Source organism: Salvelinus namaycush, chromosome 14, assembly GCF_016432855.1.
Source record: "Salvelinus namaycush isolate Seneca chromosome 14, SaNama_1.0, whole genome shotgun sequence".
Lineage (NCBI taxonomy): Eukaryota > Metazoa > Chordata > Actinopteri > Salmoniformes > Salmonidae > Salvelinus > Salvelinus namaycush.
The window spans coordinates 7,706,067-7,727,146 of NC_052320.1; the positions used below are offsets into that span (position 1 = coordinate 7,706,067).

Genomic DNA, 21,080 nt, shown 5'->3' on the forward strand with positions numbered 1-21,080 from the left:
ACTGCATTGTGTGCAATGGGTCAAATGAAGAAGCAGATAAAGAGCCATTATATATCCTCACAATCGGCAGGATTGCAGTCAACTTCATCTGTCAGAAGCTACATGTCATAGAAGCCACATGTCATATAAAATACATTTTTTGTAAATGAACTTATATCAGAATCCTATAAATATTTTTTGTCAAATTACTTTAAATAAGAGTCACATCAAAAGTTAAATGTTCAATTTATATTACATTATTTGGTGGCCTGAACACCTTGCTGAACCCAAAATGATTGATTAGTACCATATTCATGTTTGATAAATGATCTGCTTATCCTATGGAATAATACACAGCCAGTTTCAGGATTAATCATCGACACAAAAGTGAACTTGCACTTCCACTGAGCACAGTGTTTTTGAGAGTATCTGAATCGCGCACAAATCTATGGTCGATTTCACACAATGCCCACACAATGTAGCTGGAGAGAGAGAGAGAGAGAGAGAGAGAGAGAGAGAGAGAGAGAGAGAGAGAGAGAGAGAGAGAGAGAGAGAGAGAGAGAGAGAGAGAGAGAGAGAGAGAGAGAGAGAGAGAGAGAGAGAGAGAGAGAGAGAGAGAGAGAGAGAGAGAGAGAGAGAGAGAGAGAGAGAGAGAGAGAGAGAGAGAGAGAGAGAGAGACCTCAGTTTATTCGCATGGCATCGGTGTCAAATTTTAGAATCACTACAGGAACGACAGGAAGGAAGCACAAGGGGGGAAAAACCTGGCTACTAAATAGAACATATATTGTTCAAGATTACAAAATAGAACATTCTGTTATTAGCTTTCTGGCTGTATCGAGTCTTATTTTATACATTTTTATCATTTTTATATATTTTATGTATAATAATACTTGAATATTGAGCTCACTTATACAAACAAGCATACTCACTGACTCACCCACACATGCGCCTGGCTTTCTAACCCATATTAAAGCATGTGCTTGGAGTCATACAGCTTGGCTTTCTCTCTCTAGCTGCTCCCCCTCCTCATTTTACTCTCCCTCTCATCTCCACTCCTACGCCTCAGCTTCAGCCTCACTCACATGTTCTTCTCTTCTATACAACCAGGATCTCTCCATATTTCTCTCTTTCCATCGCTCTCTCTCACACTCTTGCTCTCTCTCTCTCTATAGCTCTCTTTCTCTCTCTGTCTCCATCTCTCTCGACTGTCTCCCTATCTCTATTGATCTCCCTCCCTCTCTCTCCCTCTCTCTCTCTCTCTCTCTTTCTCTCTCTCTCGCTTTCTCTCTCTCTCTCTCTGTGCATCCACTCTTCTCAGCATCCACATTAGTAACCACCAGAGTAAAAAAGTAGAGAGAGGAAGATAGATGAGCACTGTTCCGGACTCCAGCAATGGCCCCTAAAAGAGAACCGTCCATTAAGAAGTCTCCATCGCCTGTGGCCCAGCAGCCCAGACTGGGGCCTCCTTTCCCCTGCCTGCCCTCAGCTAACCCTGCCCAGCCAAGGTCAGCTCCAGAGCAAAGACCCAGGATGCTGCGACCCTCTGACTCTCCATTTGACCCCAGCACCATGGAGGTGAGTGCCACAGCACCCAGCTCTCTCTCTGTGTGTGTGCGTGTGTGTGTGTGTGTGTGTGTGTGTGTGTGTGTGTGTGTGTGTGTGTGTGTGTGTGTGTGTGTGTGTGTGTGTGTGTGTGTGTGTGTGTGTGTGTGTGTGTGTGTGTGTGTGTGTGTGTGTGTGTGCGCGCACAGCAATTTCAGGGCTAATGTGGGACACAGGCTTAAAAATACAATGATGACTAATATGGCTATAATAATAGCCCAATGTTCCATCTTATAATAGACTGAAATGTAGGCAGACTGATAGTCTATATCTTGAGATGCAAACAATCAATCCATTTTGAAAAACTTGAATTTATTACTATTGTTTTGTCATAGGAAATGTTAAAGCTACAAAGCATCGCAAATTATGTTTCTCAATATCATGATGTGCTTACAAAACAGATGACACAAATCCTCATTCAAATCCTCTTCCAATTGTTTAATCGGAGACTAATAGGAACCAAACTACCAGTATCATTGTGGGATAAAGATGAGTTGAAAACTAGAGCAGTGCTATAGAAGCTGTCTGTGACTGACTGACCTCCTCTGGGAGGGAATGCGCTCATTTCTCTCCAGGAGAGATATAACCTTGAACCGTCTGCATTTTCATATGTACAATACCAGTCAAGAGTTTGGACACACCTACTCATTCAAGGGTTTTTCTTTATTTGTTACTATTTTTCTACATTGTAGAATATTTGCGAAGACATGAAAACTATGATATAACACATATGGAATCATGTAGTATGCAAAAAAATGTATTTTAGATTTGAGGTTCTTCTAAGTAGCCACCCTTTGCCTTGATGACAGCTTTGCACACTCTTGGCATTCTGTCAATCAGCTTCATGAGGAATGCTATTCCAACAGTCTTGAAGGAGTTACCACATATGCTGAGCACTTGTTGGCTGCTTTTCCTTCATTCTGCAGTCCAACTCATCCAAAACCATCTCAATTGGGTTGAGGTCAGGTGGTTGTGGAGGCCAGGTCATCTGATGCAGCACTCCATCACTCACCTTCTTGGTCAAATTGCCCTTACACACCCTGGAGGTGTTTTTTGGGTCATTGTCCTGATGAAAAACAAATGATAGTCCCACTGAGCGCAAACCAGATGGGATGGCGTATTCATGCAGAATGCTGTCGTAGCAATGCTGGTTAAGTGTGCCTTGAATTCTAAATAAATCACAGTCAGTGTCACCAGAAAAGCACCCCCACACATCACACCTCCTCCTCCATGCTTCACGGCGGGAACCATACATGCGGAGATCATCCGTTCACCTACTCTGCGTATCACAAAGACACGGCGGTTGGAAACAAAAATATCAAATTTGGACTCATCAGACCAAAGGACAGATTTCTACCAGTCTAATGTCCATTGCTTGTGTTTCTTGGCCCAAGCAAGTCTCTTCTTATTATTGGTGTCCTTTAGTAGTGGTTTCTTTGCAGCAAAATTTGACCATGAAGGCCTGATTCATGAAGTCTCCTCTGAACAGTTGATGTTGAGATGTGTCTGTTACTTGAACTCTGTGAAGCATTTATTTGGACTGCAATCTGAGGTGCAGTTAACTCTAATGAACTTATCCTCTGCAGCAGAGGTAACTCTGGGTCTTCCTTTCCTATGGCAGTCCTCATGAGAGTCAGTCTCATCATAGTGCTTGATGGTTGTTGCAACTGCACTTGAAGAAACTTTCAAAGTTCTTTAATTGTTCCGGATTTACTGACCTTCATGTCTTAAAGTAATGATTGACTGTTGTTTCTCTTTGCTTATTTGAGCTGTTCTTGCCATAATTTGGACTTGGTCTTTTACCAAATAGTGCTGTCTTCTGTATACTATCCCTACCTTGTCACAACACAACTGATTAGCTCAAATGCATAAAGAAGGATAGAAATTCCACAAATGAACTTTTAACAAGGCACATCTGTTAATTGAAATGCATTCCAGGTGACTACCTCATGAAGCTGGTTGAGAGAATGCCAAGAGTGTGCAAAGCTGTCATCAAGGCAAAGGGTGTCTACTTTGAAGAATGTCAAAAATAAAACATATTTTGATTTGTTTAACCCTTTTTTTGTTACTACATGATTCCATATGTGTTATTTCATAGTTTGATGTCTTCACTATTATTCCACACTGTAGATTTTTTTTTAAATAAATAAAAACTCTGGAATTAGTAGTTGTGTCCAAACTTTTGACTGGTACTGTACATCCTGAGAGGAAGATTATAAAAAGGGTTGGTTAGAAATGTAAAATCACAGAGACAATCACAGTTGGTAGGGCTATATTCAGTCACCCACATTAGCACTGTCACTCTGTTGTGAAACGTGCATAGCTTCGCTCTCATCAATGCTACTTACTTTGCTATAGAATTAGTCCGTGCTTGACTTGGACTGAAACAGGTGCCAGTACTCATTTTGGGTGCCGGTGCTGTTTATATTAAGGTGCAGGAGCTCCACTACTTTAGAGCCAATATTCAATTATAGGAACAGGAGTTCAAGCAGCAGAACATGTGAGGTTTTGGTACTCAGCTCCGGTGAGATTCTGCCCAAGTCAATCACTGGAATTAGTGCTCTGCAGCATGTGTCTGTGTTGATAGAGTTTATAAAAGGGTCAACAAACCCCTAGACTGTATACACCCCAATTCACTTCGTCCTCATTGATCGGAGAATTAGGCAGGTTGTGGCCCATATACCTGGCTGACTAGGTATGCAGCTCAATGAGCTAATCGATGGACCTAAGGAATCCAACACCATTTTTGTCACAGTCCAAAATTTAACATAACAGTAGTATAGCTAGGCCTATAACAGTTTCTAACTGTGTTACCATGGACAGGCCACTCCAACGCTGCGCTGTCCATGGTTATGCGCACAGCACAGATGCAGCACAGAGCTATGACGCGAAAATTAACACTGCTGGGGCTGTGCTAGTGCTATGGTGCTTTCAAGACTGGGAACTCGGATAAATAAGAGGTCAACTCAATACGTCAGTGCCTTTCAGAACGGAAAGCGTGATTAATAGAAAGAGGAATTCCGAGTTGAATTACCGTTCCAAACTATTTTCCAAGTCGAAGATCGTTTGTTTCCGAGTTCCCAGTTGTCTTGAATACACTGATGTCGGAAGTCAGAGATCTTCGAGTTCCTGAGTTCCCAATGGTTTTGAACGCGGCATTAGTTGATCTTTCCCTCCCCTCCGACCTGTCACATTCCTCCACCTCCCGACATCTTCGACACACTCGAACATCTACAGATATGGTGGGTTCTTCAATAACCTTGATTAAATAGTTAGCTATCTAGCTAGCTACTCGAAATTGTATTCTTATTTCGGAATTGTGTGTCGAACTAGATAACAAGTTGCTAACTTTACTTGCTATCTAGCCAGGTCGATTGAGCAGAACCAGCAAGTTAGCGTTATCGTAGCTAGCCAAGGTTAGCTACTTGCCATTACTGAATAGTAGTAACCCTAGCTCGTTGGTATACATTGTCATACCAGTAACTGTAATTGCCCCTGTCTCCAAATGTCCCACAGATGTTAGTATTTCTCTTACTGACTAGTAGCTAGTTCCTAACTAGGTACGGGTGTGATAGATAGTTGTCTGTCAAGTTAGCTAACTTTAGTTAGCTGGGCTAACTAGCCAACCACTGGTCCTTGCCCACAGGGTTGAGCAACATCATAGCTAACTTAATCTTTCTTTGAACAGTCTGACTTCTCAGAAGATCAAATCATGGGTGAGTTACAAACTAGTTCACTAGATTAGCTAGCTAACTACTGTAGCTAGTTAATTTCCCAAAACTTTAACTATACCAACTCTTGCATGCTGCCATCCTCTACTCAGACAGATGCCACTTTAATTTTCTTCCTTGCTCGTCTGACTTTTTCATATGCTTTATGCCTTGTCTGTCATTCCTCTATTGTAGAAAAGTTACCACTATTTCCTTTCTGTCCTTGGTGTTTTCTCAAACTCCATATGCAACTGATTGTTCTTTCCAGATTGAGTTTAACCTGGATCAAATACACGGTGAGTCATTGGTGAAGGACCCTAACATTTGACCCTTAAGTCGGGGACCTTAATCTAACAGTGTTGAAAGGCATGTTGTTGGTCTGATACAGTTGCTGAAGGTTGTGGTAGGCACACCATGGATGTTAGCCTACAAGTACAGTGTCACTGCTATATTTCAAGACACTCAGTGAGCTTAGCCTGTTGTGTCATGTCTATTTCCTGCCCCCCCCCCCCCCTGTCAATAGTTGGTAATAAAATAGCTATAAACAGACTTTCTATCTATGTTAGTAAGCTTAGGTCTAGTATGTGAGGTAGTAATCGGCTCCTTGTGTGTGTGTGTAGGTGCATATCTATAGACAGAGAATCCACCTTTTGCATACCATGTACTAGTTAGTAGTGTGTTTGCATCAAACTGCATGCATTCCCAATTGTACCATTCCCATGTACCACAAACATTTCCATACCATCTAAACTTGCTTGTCATCTCCCCTGGAGTGTTACCTTTCCTTTTGTGGAGTTAGAAACAGACTGGTAGATTGGTCTTCTCTCTCCTGCCTGGCTTGTTTAATCATTGTTGGCATAATACAGCTCTCCCTCCCACTCTCCTCCACTACCTTTATATGGTGTTGGGAAATGGGACTCAGCAGGCCAGGAGTGAAGAGGCTGGCACATTCCTGAGAACAGGAAAAAGTTCCACAACATACCAGTGTTGTCTGCCTCCTAGGGTTCTGAAGGGATATTCCATAGACCTACCATGAAGGGATATTCCATAGACCTAACATGAAGGGATATTCCATAGACCTACCTTGAAGGGATATTCCATAGACCTACCTTGAAGGGATATTCCATAGACCTACCATGAAGGGATATTCCATAGACCTACCATGAAGGGATATTCCATAGACCTACCATGAAGGGATATTCCATAGACCTACCATTAAGGGATATTCCATAGACCTACCATGAAGGGATATTCCATAGACCTACCATGAAGGGATATTCCATAGACCTACCATGAAGGGATATTCCATAGACCTACCATGAAGGGATATTCCATAGACCTAACATGAAGGGATATTCCATAGACCTACCATGAAGGGATATTCCATAGACCTACCTTGAAGGGATATTCCATAGACCTACCTTGAAGGGATATTCCATAGACCTACCTTGAAGGGATATTCCATAGACCTACCTTGAAGGGATATTCCATAGACCTACCTTGAAGGGATATTCCATAGACCTACCTTGAAGGGATATTCCATAGACCTACCTTGAAGGGATATTCCATAGACCTACCTTGAAGGGATATTCCATAGACCTACCATGAAGGGATATTCCATAGACCTACCATGAAGGGATATTCCATAGACCTACCATGAAGGGATATTCCATAGACTTACCATGAAGGGATATTCCATAGACCTACCTTGAAGGGATATTCCATAGACCTACCTTATAGAATGCCATTTGAGAAGTTGCCCCCCCCCCCCCAACCCATCTATGTCCCTGAACTCATTTAACCTTAACAATAGACCCAATTATCCTGGGTAGACACATTTACATGAATGTAAAGTGACATGCCTGGTGAACAAAGGTGTGTGCTAGCTAACCAGTTATTTTAGTTATTTTAGCTAAAACTATGTGAAGTGATACACATGATCAGTTGTTGGGCTATAGGACAGATTTTCTTTTGTACCATTCAATCGATCTCATACTTTAGCAGTTTCCAATGTGCTTGCTGTTTTCCCCCCTTTTTTTCCCCCTCTTAGCCATTTTAACATCTTTTATACACTCATTTCTTTTCCCCTCCAATCCTCACCTCTCGCTCATTAGAGAAGATGATCCAATGACCCTCCATTGGCCTTCCTCCAATGAGCTTTGAGAGGGAGGCGAGGCATTGAGGAAAAGGGATGGTCATACAGACAGACACTCACCTGTCCCTTTCTCTCCCTCGTCCAGAGTTTAAAGAGGCCTTCCTCCTCTTCGACAGAACCGGTGATGGAAAGATCAGCTACAGTCAGTGTGGTGATGTCATGAGGGCGTTGGGACAGAATCCTGTCAACTCTGAGGTCCTCAAGGTCCTGGGCAACCCCAAGGCTGAAGGTGAGATACAATTAGGCTTGGGAGGTATACTGTGTACTGTTGAAACAATTTATTTGAAGTTTTTCAAAACATTTAACTATTTGTAGCTACTTTTTAAGTAAATACCTGCAGTTAGGAGATAAAGCAGATTGCGTTCTCCATTTCCCCCGTCACATTATTTGACATGATGAAGCTTACCGTAGTTCCCCAGAACAGTTGAGCCAGTCACGTGTTCGTTAGTAAATAGCACAACGGGAGAAAGCGGGTAGCAGGTGAGTCCAGTTGTGTATTGACATGGTTCGCTTTTATATTGAAAGTCAAGTGTTTTTTTGTTTTTTTTCAATAGAGTGATCAGGGACGTGTAACTATAGTTTTCCTTCACAGAAGATACATTACTGCAACACATTTGGCAGAAAATAGCTTCATTGTCATCAGATGACAACAAAGTGTAGCGCTACTCGGCTAGCAGCCACACACGTAAATGAGCTTACAATGAAAAAGCAAGGGGTTTTTTTGTTGCAAAAACTATCCATTGTCATCATATTTCTAATGTTTCTAACAACTACATTTCTTACTGTTTTTGCTTAAAGTTCATCTTGCATTTTACTGGAGAAAAGTAGACTGGCTACACAGAGAAAAGTAGACTGGCTACACAGAGAAAAGTAGACTGGCTACACAGAGAAAAGTAGAATGCCCTTTGGTAAATTCTCATCGAGTGAAGTGCAACTGAAGCACAACATTAGTTTGATGCCGAACAGAAATTGCAATAAGCTTTTTATATCTGCGTTTGCAAAACACAGCAAGATATTTCTGCTTGAAAAACTAAGAATTATGCGTTAAACCTAGGGGTCGTGTTAAGGTGCTTGTTATCTAAGTAAGTGGCTGAATTAATAAGGTGACGGGGCATCATATTGTGTTAGCTTTCTGTCGTGTTTGAGAAGTCATAGCCCTTTGGATGAGTTATTTTTTCTCCTCTGTTCTGGCCTGTCTGCTCCTCCCCTGTCTTCTCAGAGCAGACAAGCCCGTTGCCCTAGCGACTCCAGACTTCACCCAGACACAGCATGTACACATGCTGCTCCAGAGCCAGTACTGTTCTTCCTTCAGACAAGCATGTGTCAAAACTTTGTTCATTTGCACAATGTCTCTCGTTCACATTCGCTTGTAAATGTCCAGAATCACCAAACATGACATTCGGTTGCTACTACCTATAGCTCTATAACTTTATGAGCTAGATTGCCTGTTTTTGCAATTTGTTCATTTTCATTTGTAACGGATGTGAAATGGCTAGCTAGTTAGCGGTGGTGCGCGCAAATAGCCTTTCAATCGGTGACGTCACTTGCTCTGAGACCTTGAAGTAGTGGTTCCCCTTGCTCTGCAAGGGCCGCGGCTTTTGTGGAGCGATGGGTAACGATGCTTCGTGGGTGACTGTTGTTGATGTGTGCAGAGGGTCCCTGGTTCGCGCCCGGGTCGGGGCGAGGGGATGGACGTAAAGTTATACTGTTACATTAGCATATTTAGCTAGCAGCCTCCATGGAAATTCGCTATTACTTGTGCTAATTGCTAGCATTGGTGTTTCTGTCTTGTCTGTAGATGTTATAACCATGTATTGCTGCCACTGTATCATCAAAGGTATTATCTAAGTGAGTTTCAGAGAGAGTCAGAATATGAATGTCATCTGTTACTAGCAAGTTATTCATTTCATGAACCTGGTTTCTTAAGTGTTCCATGTGTTAACGTGGGCTATATTTCTGGAATGCTTGATTGTTTTCATTGCTTTACTGGGAAGCTTAGCAGAAGTAGAAATGCTCATGTTAACAGTTTTGCTTCCGTCCCTCTCCTCGCCCCTACCTGGGCTCGAACCAGGGACCCTCTGCACACATCGTTACGCCACAAAAGCCGCGGCCCTTGCAGAGCAAGGGGAACAACTACTTCAAGGTCTCAGAGCGAGTGACGTCACCGATTGAAACGCTATTAGCGCGCACCCCGCAAACTAGCTAGCCATTTCACATCGGTTACTCTTGCAGTCAACATGCCAATTGCACGCTCCCTCAAAATTTGAGACATCTGTAGTCTTTTATTGTCCCCAGCACAAGGTGCACCTGTGTAATGACCATGCTGTTTAATCTGCTTCTTAATCCATTCACCTGACAAGTGTGGCATATCATCTTGGCAAAGGAGAAATGCTCACTAAAAGGGATGTAAACCAATTTGAGCACAATAAGCTATTTGTGCATATGGAACATTTCTGGCATTTTTATTTCAGCTCATGAAACATGGGACCACCACTTTACATGTTGCGTTTTTATATTTTTGTTTAGTATATTTTATTCTGTGTCCTACTGATTCCACCGATGCATCCCTGAGAATCTCAAATCATATAATTTGCTTTTACAAGAATGAGTAACAGGAAGTATTTTTAGGTTGTGCTTTCTAAGATGTCTACATGAGTTAGTTTGTACAGCCATCCTTTACCGGCCCCTATATGTCTCTACCAGAACTTGTTTGGATTTGGGTTCTTCCAATTTTCACAAGCAAGGGCCTTCTCAGGTGCACTGACCACCTTTGTCCAGCAACAACTCATGGGTTAAAAGTGTTGTGAGGTGTATACCCGTGTTCATTCATATCAATTCAACTATTTCCTCCATTTAAACTTTTTCAGAGATGAACCACAAGATGCTTGACTTTGAGCAGTTCCTGCCCATGCTGCAGGCCATCGCTAAGAATAAGGACCAGGGCTCCTTTGAGGATTTTGTTGAGGGACTACGTGTCTTCGATAAGGAGGGCAACGGAACTGTAATGGGGGCAGAGTTACGGCACGTCCTCACCACACTCGGTTAGTTACATTCTTTTACTCTTTCAGATCTGAGGGAAAGATCTTTTTAGAATGTGTGTTTTTGTCCACAAGATTTAAATCACTGATCAAAATAATCTAATTTGGAAGTTGACTGTAAAAATGATTGCCAAAAAATACTGCAAGGTTGACTCCTCAGTGATGAGTTGATTCAGCTTATCACAACACAAATATGTAACATGAAACAGACATTTTCTGGTAAAATGTTATTTTCAAACTGAAAACCACTAAACATTGTCTTCTGTAGCTCAGTTGTCAGAGCATGGCTCTTACAATGCCAGGATAGTGCATTTGATTCCCTGCACCACCCATATGTAAAAAATTTAAGCGCTGATGACTGCAAGTCCCTTTGGATAAAATCGGCTGCTAAATGTCATATACACTATATATACAAAAGTATGTGGACACCCCTTCAAATTAGTAGATTTGGCTATTTCAGCCATACCTGTTGCTGACAGGTGTATAAAATCGAGCACACAGCCATGCAATCGCCATTGACAAACATTGGCAGTAGAATGGCCTTACTGTAGAGCTCAGTTGACATTCAACGTGGCACCGTCATAGGATGCCACCTTTCCAACAACTCAAATTTCTGCCCTGCTAGAGCTGCCACGGTCAACTGTAACTGCTGTTATTTTGAAGCGAAAACGTCTAGGAGCAACAATGGCTCAGCCGCGAAGTGGTAGGCCACACAAGCTCACAGAACGGGACCGCTGATTGCTGAAGCACATGGCGCGTAAAAATCCTCTGTCCTCGGTTGCAACACTCACTACCCAGTTCCAAACTGCCTCTGAAAGCAACGTCAGCACAATAACTGTTCGTCGGGAGCTTCATGAAATGGGTTTCCATGGCCAAGCTATGCGCTATGCCAAGTGTCGACTGGAGTGGTGTAAAGCTCGCCGCCATTGGACTCTGGATCAGTGGAAACGGGTTCTCTGGAGTGATGAATCACTCTTCACCATCTGGCAGTCCGACTGACGAATTCTTGTTTGGCGGATGCCAGGAAAACACTACCTGCCCCAATGCATGTTGCCAACTGTGAAGTTTGGTGGAGGAGGAATATAATGGTCTGTGACTGTTTTTCATGTTTCGGTCTAGGCCCCTTAGTTCCAGTGAAGGGGAATCTTAACGCTACAGCATACAATGACATTCTAGACAATTCTGTGCTTCCAACTTTGTGGGAACAGTTTAGTTTAGTTGACTGGCCAGCACGGAGCACAGACCTCAACCCCATCGAACACCTTTGGGATGAATTGGAACGCTGACTACGAGCCAGGCCTAATTGCCCAACATCAGTGTCCGACCTGACTAATGCTCTTGTGGCTGAATGGAAGCAAGTCCTCTCAGCAATGTTCCAACATCTAGTGGAAAGCCTTCCCAGAAGAGTGAAGGCAGCAAAAGGGGCGACCAACTCCATATTAATACACGTGATTTTGGAATGAGATGTTTGTCGAGCAGGTGTCCACATACTTTTGGTAATGTGGTGTATATTTTCCCTGCTTTTTATAACTGTCTTTCAGGGGAGAAGATGACGGAGGAGGAGGTAGAGACACTTCTTACTGGACACGAGGACGCTAATGGCTGTATCAACTATGAAGGTGAGAGGGAAAGAGTAAAAACAGAATGATGGATGGAGATAGGAGACAACAGGACGAGCTATAACTGGACTAGGTTCATGTGATGTAATGATCCCCCCACCCTAAACCCTTACACCACCACCACTACTACACCTCTAGAGTAAGTAACACCTAAGTGCAACCCAGGGAGCTAGCACATCTGGTTATGCAGCGCTGCCCTTGCATGACAGTGCACGTGTCCTTGCTGTGTGTGGATAGGTAGAGTACTATAGAAGCTGTCAGGGGGAGCTTGCTGGGCTACAGTGTGTATCAGAATGAAGATGCAAACAGCTGTTTTAGAGCCTGCTTAAATGCACAACTATTGAAATGTCTGAATTAACGGTTGAGTAGTCAAATACTGGTATTGTGTACTGATGAAACAGTCAGCTGAAGACCTGGACTGAGGTGGTGATAGTTCTATAATACAACACAATGTCTTGTTGGGTGATCGGACCAGAATGTGAATACAAAGAGTTTGTAACATGCTGTGTAACTTTCTCCACAGCCTTTGTTCGTCACATCATGTCAGGCTGAGAGCCGGTACGGGTCAGGCTGCAGAGGGTATAACAGTGCTCTACCTAGGCTGTCCTGCTTAGTCTTCTAAACTACCCGTTAGAACATAGAACACACTGCTAAACTACCCGTTAGAACATAGAACACACTGCTAAACTACCTGTTAGAACATAGAACACACTGCTAAACTACCCGCTAGAACATAGAACACGCTGCTAAACTACCCGTTAGAACATAGAACACGCTGCTAAACTACCCGTTAGAACATAGAACACGCTGCTAAACTACCCGTTAGAACATAGAACACACTGCTAAACTACCCGCTAGAACATAGAACACACTGCTAAACTACCCGTTAGAACATAGAACACACTGCTAAACTACCCGCTAGAACATAGAACACACTGCTAAACTACCCGCTAGAACATAGAACACACTGCTAAACTACCCATTAGAACATAGAACACACTGCTAAACTACCCGTTAGAACATAGAACACACTGCTAAACTACCCGTTAGAACATAGAACACACTGCTAAACTACCCGTTAGAACATAGAACACACTGCTAAACTACCCGCTAGAACATAGAACACGCTGCTAAACTACCCGCTAGAACATAGAACACGCTGCTAAACTACCCGTTAGAACATAGAACACGCTGCTAAACTACCCGTTAGAACATAGAACACACTGCTAAACTACCCGCTAGAACATAGAACACGCTGCTAAACTACCCGTTAGAACATAGAACACACTGCTAAACTACCCGCTAGAACATAGAACACACTGCTAAACTACCCATTAGAACATAGAACACACTGCTAAACTACCCATTAGAACATAGAACACACTGCTAAACTACCCGTTAGAACATAGAACACACTGCTAAACTACCTGTTAGAACATAGAACACACTGCTAAACTACCCGCTAGAACATAGAACACGCTGCTAAACTACCCGCTAGAACATAGAACACGCTGCTAAACTACCCGTTAGAACATAGAACACGCTGCTAAACTACCCGTTAGAACATAGAACACGCTGCTAAACTACCCGTTAGAACATAGAACACACTGCTAAACTACCCGCTAGAACATAGAACACGCTGCTAAACTACCCGTTAGAACATAGAACACACTGCTAAACTACCCGCTAGAACATAGAACACACTGCTAAACTACCCATTAGAACATAGAACACACTGCTAAACTACCCGCTAGAACATAGAACACGCTGCTAAACTACCCGTTAGAACATAGAACACGCTGCTAAACTACCCGTTAGAACATAGAACACGCTGCTAAACTACCCGTTAGAACATAGAACACGCTGCTAAACTACCCGTTAGAACATAGAACACGCTGCTAAACTACCCGTTAGAACACGCTGCTAAACTACCCGTTAGAACACGCTGCTAAACTACCCGTTAGAACACGCTGCTAAACTACCCGCTAGAACACGCTGCTAAACTACCCGCTAGAACACGCTGCTAAACTACCCGCTAGAACACACTGCTAAACTACCCGCTAGAACACACTGCTAAACTACCCGCTAGAACACACTGCTAAACTACCCGCTAGAACACACTGCTAAACTACCCGCTAGAACACACTGCTAAACTACCCGCTAGAACACACTGCTAAACTACCCGCTAGAACACACTGCTAAACTACCCGCTAGAACACACTGCTAAACTACCCGCTAGAACACACTGCTAAACTACCCGCTAGAACACACTGCTAAACTACCCGCTAGAACACACTGCTAAACTACCCGCTAGAACACACTGCTAAACTACCCGCTAGAACACACTGCTAAACTACCCGCTAGAACACACTGCTAAACTACCCGCTAGAACAGGGGTGGGCAAACTTTTTGACTCGCGGGCCACAATGGGTTCTAAAATTTGACAGAGGGGCCGGGCCAGGAGCATTTGGAGGGAGTGTTTGGGCCGGATATACTAAAGCATTAAATGTAGTGTGTGCAAACCTCATAGCACAGTAAGAACACTACAACCCAATTTATTAACTGTCTTTCAAATGTGAAAAATAGCCCTTATCAGTTAATAAATTTGTCTCAAGGAATATGCAAGATATGGCATTTACATACTATTTCGCAGATACCGGGATGAGGAAATGTAAATAGATTAAAATAACATACGCACTGTGATTTATCAAGATTGCGTCTGTTTTTAATAAGTTTCAATCGAAGGTGCAAAGTTAAAGAAATCAACATTTATTGAAAAATGGAATCACTTTCAACATTCAAAACATATTATTACACAACGAAATACTCAAGCTCAATAATATCTACTTGTGTTAAACTCCGCAAAATCATGGATGGATTGTCCTGACCGCGCGCTCTACAAACTCGCCACGGACGCCCTCGCCTTCACGCGCAAACAGTACACGTGTATCGTTGCCAAGCACACAGACATAGGCTGTATTAAATATCCTACCTGCAGCTGAAAATTTAAATTTAAATTAAGAGCGATGTGCGGCGTGTTAATAAAGCTACTGTACCGCTGCTGTGCGTAAATGCGCATTGCTCTTAATTAAAAGACGCACTTCCAAACTTTCCATATGCATTTTTTCATAACACAGCAGAAAAACTCACCATTTCAGTGGGAACAGTGTTGTTGGTCTCCCTTTTTTGCCAGTGCATCAAAGTCTGGAGTTAGTTTTGTTGTGGCAATTCTCAGGACAGATCTGAGGTGTTGGTCAGTTAACTTGGATCTGTGATGGGCTTTGTTGATTTTCATGACGCTAAACGTCTGCTCACACACGTAGGTCGAGCCAAACAACACCAGCATCTTCTGCGCCGTCCTCCGGAGGTTTGGAAACGCGGTCTCGTTAAGTGAAGCGTAAAAGTCATTCAGTTTAAGAGACTTGAACTTCTCCTTTGAGACGGAGTCAGACTGAAGATCGATCAGTTCCAATTGCAGCTCCTGCGGTGCTGATTCGGGGTGTTGTGACAGGGGACAGGACACCAGTTGAAGTGACTTGTCAATTTTTTCAAAATCACAGAACCGACGGCAAAATTCTCTGTGCAGATCGTCCAGTGATTTGCAGTATTTCTTCGCATTTCGGGCGGCCTCTTTCTGCACGGCTAGTGTGGGGAAATGTGCGAAAGATTTGTTTGACATTTGCCTGGAGAATAAAACCAGCTTGGATTTGAAGGCTCTCACATTTGTGTACATGTCGTGCGCAAACTGATCTTTCCCCTGTAGCTTCACGTTCAGCTCATTCATGTGTGAAAATATGTCCACAGCAAACGCAAAGTCACAAAGCCAGTTTGTGTCGCTCAGCTCGGGGAATTCTTCGGATTTCCCCATTAAATTAAAAAAATGAGCGAATCTGGTCTTTGAGCTCCCAGACTCGTTGAAACACTTTCCCCAAACTTAACCAGCGGACGCGAGAGTGGTAAAGTAGGTCCTGGTGATCCGCATTAGTTTCTTCCAGGAACGTAATGAACTGACGATGATTAAGTCCCCTTGCTCGTATGAAGTTAACAAGTTTTACAACTGGATCCACGACGTGATTAAGCTGCAATACAGACTTACACAGAGACTCCTGATGAATGATGCAGTGAAGTAAAATAACATCCTGGTCAGGGTTTTCTTCTTTCACTTTATCCTGGATTCTTTTCAGCAGCCCGATGTTTTTTCCAGTTAAATTTGGCGATCCATCCGTGGTGACATTGGCAAGTTTACTCCAAGGTAGCTTCAATCTCTTGATGACAGCAGACACCTGTTCATATAAGTCCTCTCCTCGCGTTTTCCCTTTCAGTGATTCCATGCTCAAAAGCTCCTCCGTTATCTCAAAACTGTCGTTAATCCCTCGGATAAAAATTAGGAGCTGAGCAGTGTCTTTTATGTCGTTACTTTCATCCAGTGCTAGTGAATATAACTTAAAGGACTCCGCCTTTTTGTTTAACTCGCTGACTATATCTTCGTCAATCAGTTCCACGCGGCGAGTCACTGTCCTGCGTGCTAAACTGATTTTTTCAAACTTGGCTTTGCTCTCCGGACACAAGAGACCTGCTGTCTCTACCATGCACTCTTTCAAAAACTCGCCTTCGGAGAAAGGCTTGCTAGCCTTTGCTAATTTGAATGCCAGCAAATAACTTGCCTTGGTACTTGACTCTTGAATTGCAGTTTGTCGGTGAAAAAAGTTCTGTTGACTCTGTAAATTAGCTGCCAACCTCTGAGCAGTAGCCGCCCGTTCTTGTGTTGACTGCTTGCTAGCATAGTTTGCATGCTTCGTGGCAAAGTGACGGCTGATATTGTACTCTTTGAAAACCGCAACAGCTTCTTGGCATATCAGACATACAGCCGTTGATCGGACTTCAGTGAAGAAGTATTTTGTTGTCCACTCCTTATTAAACACTCGGCATTCGCTGTCCACTTTCCTTCTCTTTGGTCCGCTCATTTTCACAGAAGGGCTTAATGGTGACGTGAAACGAAGTGAAAATTAAAGTGAAATAAAGAGAAATACGCGCCACTCCAACAACGGTCAATGTGTTTTGAGTGCGCCATCTATTGGGGAAACGTGGGCATTGCAGGGAAAGGGGGAAAAAAGGAGGTTTTTACTATAATTTGGACAAGTTCGGCGGGCCGGATTAAAAAGCCTAACGGGCCGTATGTGGCCCGCGGGCCGTAGTTTGCCCATGTCTGCGCTAGAACATAAAACGCACAAGCTCTTAGAAGTAACCCAACATCAACTCTGGGTGTAAATTGTTAGTGTCACAGATCGTCCTTGATTTACTGTACCACACATTGTCTATTAATCAAAGTAAGAATTTCTCTCCTGATCTAGGGTCCCTTTTGGTAGTATCAAGCTGTTCAAGTTTTTTTGTCAAATATAAAAGCTCTTGCAGTGGGAAAGCCTGGTGAGAGCGATGTTGTGTGGTCTGAACTGGAGGTTTTGACTCATGGTGGACTGAGACTCTGCACACGCTTTTTCAGTTCTGCCCACAAATTTTCTATGGGATTGAGGTCAGGGCTTTGTGATGGCCACTCCAATACCTTGACTTTCTTGATTTGTTAGTTTGTTAACAAGAAATTTGTGGAGTGGTTGAAAAACGAGTTTTAATGACTCCAACCTAAGTGTATGTAAACTTCCGATTTCAACTGTACATGCTGAGCAGGAGTGTTTGTTTTACTCGGTGTTCAGAGCTTGCTAGATAATGGTAATGTGATTTGACCACCTTTGCGGGACCAAAATAGGCCTTGGTTTACCGTGGAGTTTTTATGTGAAAGCCCCATTTCATACTTTACACATTATGTAGTTACATAATTTTATAATTTTGCTCATTTGGACCATGTTTCCCATAGTAGACAGTCACTCCTGTTAACCACAGATTTACAGTGAAGCTGTAGCTAAGATCTCCCTGTACTTTAGCTCCCCCAATCTGTCTACCCCTGATCTGTGTCTTGCCTGACGACTCATCCAGAATTTAATTCTGCTGCTCTATCGATCGCTCCACACATTGTCTGAAACTGTCATCCTAGAAGTTGTCTGTGCTGATGTCAAAATGAGGGCTGTCATATCTCTCCCTCTCTCTCTTTCCCTCTCTCGGTCTCTCCCTCTCATCTCTTTCCCTCTCCGTCACAGAACTCGTCCGGATGGTCATGAGCGGTTGAAGATCAAGAAGAAACATTCCTTCCTTTTCTTTGTTAGTTTATTTCTGTTACATATTCAACTAGCTTCCATCCCTCTCCTCCTGCCTGCTCCCTTTGTTATCGTATTATGTCTTCACATGTCCTTTACAGTCCCACGTTCAGACCATGATGACCCAAGCTATGTTAATGGCCTGGCTCTTTCAATTAAGAATAAGACCAACTTGCATGTAACTAGACGCTTGTGTGCTGCTGGCGTGGCCTGCAATAACATTCCCAGATACAAACAATTCAATCTGGTTCCAGGTCTGTTTGATGTCTTGGGACCAGGCTACTTAATACCTATCCTTGGACAATGATTATTGTGATGCAATACATGGCTTGGTTGAGTCAGTGGGAAGGGACCGTGTTGTGGTGGTGGGTGACCAATTACCTATTATTGTTAGCCTGGGTCCCAGACCTGTATGTGCTGTCTTGCCAACTCTGTCATTGGCATGACATTGACAGCAATGTAGTTGGCAAGACAGCACAAAGTGATCTGAGACCAGGCTAGCGAAGACTTGCTTTGGCTGGGAAGGTCTCCCTTCCTATTGCTGTGCAGATTGTTATTCAATATGTATATGAAGCCATACAATCATGCTGATGTACAAATGCAATGTTCAGTGGATTTTTGTTTTATTCTCCCTTTATATGTTGCAGCATTCAAATAAAATATTTTTTGAAAACTGAAAGTTGTTTTTTTCTAACAAACTTTAAACTTCTAAGAGAACATGATTTGACTGGGTGAACTTAATCAGCTATGGATATTTGTGGTCAAATCATTTTACTTCCACAAATATCTGTTTTAAAAGAAATTTGTCACTAAGCTAGTGTTTTGTGTTCAGAAATGTGTTGCATTTTATTAGGTGGACACAAGAGGGCAGTGATGTCTATTTTGTCAAAAAGACACTTCATACTTGGCACACCCTGGCAACCTGTACTGTGTGTTTAATTAATGATGGGCAGTAACCATACCAAAACAACTCATTTTATTGACCAATTCTAAGTCTGCTTTTGATTGAATAGTGGCTTAATGACTGTTCATTGTAGATGAAGGCATGCTCTAACTCAGTGGGACTAGTGTTCACTTCATGGAACACTTTTTTCTATAGTTACACAGTTGTCTTATGACCAGTGTTAGAATAATTATATAACACTCTTTAAGAGATTTCATCATGTATTTTAGAACCACTTCAATCTTCAACCTTTCTTGGCACTGATTCTTATATTGAACTTGTACAGTCCTTAATTGGCAGTCTGTGTGTGTGATCCTGTATGACAGTGTTCTAGACTGGAACATGGAACTGTATGACAGTGTTCTAGACTGGAACATGGAACTGTATGACAGTGTTCTAGATCAGAACATGGAACTGTATGATAGTGTTCTAGACTGGAACATGGAACTGTATGATAGTGTTCTAGACTGGAACATGGAACTGTATGATAGTGTTCTAGACTGGAACATGGAACTGCCAAGTAGAATCCTGTATGTTATGTTGCTCAGTGTGCCGAGACACATTCCACTCCACGCTTCCTGACCTTTTCCTAATTCCCCTCACAACCAGTCACTTCTTACTCTCATTAGGTACCACCAGAGCTATCGGAGTGTGTGTGTGAAATGTAAGGTATCATACCCAAGTGGTGAATAGGTTGTCCTCTAATTATTGAGTGTGTGTGTGTGTGTGTGTGTTGGATGGAAGTGAAGTGTATTGATTATTTGAATCCTGCTATTTGTGAGTGTGTTTGTGATCCTCTGCATTCGACAGGGGAATCTCTAATGGCCTCAGTGCAACCTGCCTCATACCCTCCTCCACCAATTAAATTTACACTGGAATCTATCTGCCAGCACTACTGAAGAAACCAAGCAAGGGGGCTGGGCACAGTCACACACACACACACGTGATCTTGGATACGCACACATTCAGATTTTTTTGACATTGTGAAGCTACAAATTCAAGATTTCAATTAAATTACAACATTTATACACTAACAATTAAAGTTTGTAAATTCTCCATACATATAATTAATGTAAATGGTAATTCCCCTTCATTATGAGGCTTAGGTATTGATTTAAAGTGACAAAATGATGCATGGGGCTGACTATTGATAGAATTCCAGTTCAATAAACTGCTTATAATGGTGTACTCTAACTAATCACGTTTTTGACATTCACTTGTTATTCAAACCGAAATAAAGATCACTTGATCACTTCTGAGATAATGTATTGGCATGTTTTGATGACCCATGTTTCCAAAGGATCCAACAATGTCAACAAGTGACTAGTAACCACCATTAGGGTACACTTTATGGCTATTTAGTACAGTCAGGAAAGATATTGCCACATTTTGAAATATACATATCTTTTTTTTTTATTGAGCTAGGTGTATGATCTATGACTCAGATCAATATATTCTTACCTGGTAAGGCAGTGTCTTAACTAGACATATTGGAAATCCATGGAGGAACAGTCGGTCTGAAGTAGTGGCCAACTGGTATGGGTTAGGTTTGAACCCTCAGCCTCTAGGTCCACACTCACAGGCCATGTCTGAATCCCAAATGACACCCTATTCCCTATATAGTGCACTACTTTTGAGCAGAGCCAAAACTAGTGCACTATATAGGGCCATTTTGGGCACAAATCATATTCTCAATTTGACACAAATAGCCAAGACTAAGAGCCAAATGGCTAGTCACTCCAAATGAATGTCAAATGAATTGAACAAGGAGGGTTCTCTCGGTGGTGTGTGTGCACACATACGGTATATACACTGAGTTTACAAAAC

At 42.5% G+C, this 21,080-nt stretch overlaps 1 protein-coding gene across 3 annotated transcripts; it reads left to right on the plus strand.

Annotated features, from left to right (window-relative positions):
* The first annotated feature begins 1,372 nt into the window (after positions 1–1,372).
* LOC120059083 (myosin light polypeptide 6-like) lies at positions 1,373–18,989 on the plus strand. 3 transcript variants are annotated; one of them, XM_039007874.1, is made up of 6 exons: positions 1,373–1,555; positions 5,271–5,298; positions 7,533–7,676; positions 10,315–10,488; positions 12,027–12,104; positions 18,254–18,989. In XM_039007874.1, the coding sequence occupies exons 1-6, from the start codon at positions 1,373–1,375 to the stop codon at positions 18,280–18,282; spliced, it is 636 nt and encodes a 211-aa protein (XP_038863802.1). In that variant the 3' UTR covers positions 18,283–18,989. The 3 variants fall into 3 exon arrangements, with proteins under 3 accessions (XP_038863802.1, XP_038863803.1, XP_038863804.1); XM_039007875.1 differs by lacking the exon at positions 1,373–1,555 and adding an exon at positions 4,669–4,824; XM_039007876.1 differs by lacking the exons at positions 1,373–1,555; positions 5,271–5,298 and adding an exon at positions 5,444–5,588.
* Positions 18,990–21,080: the final 2,091 nt, after the last annotated feature.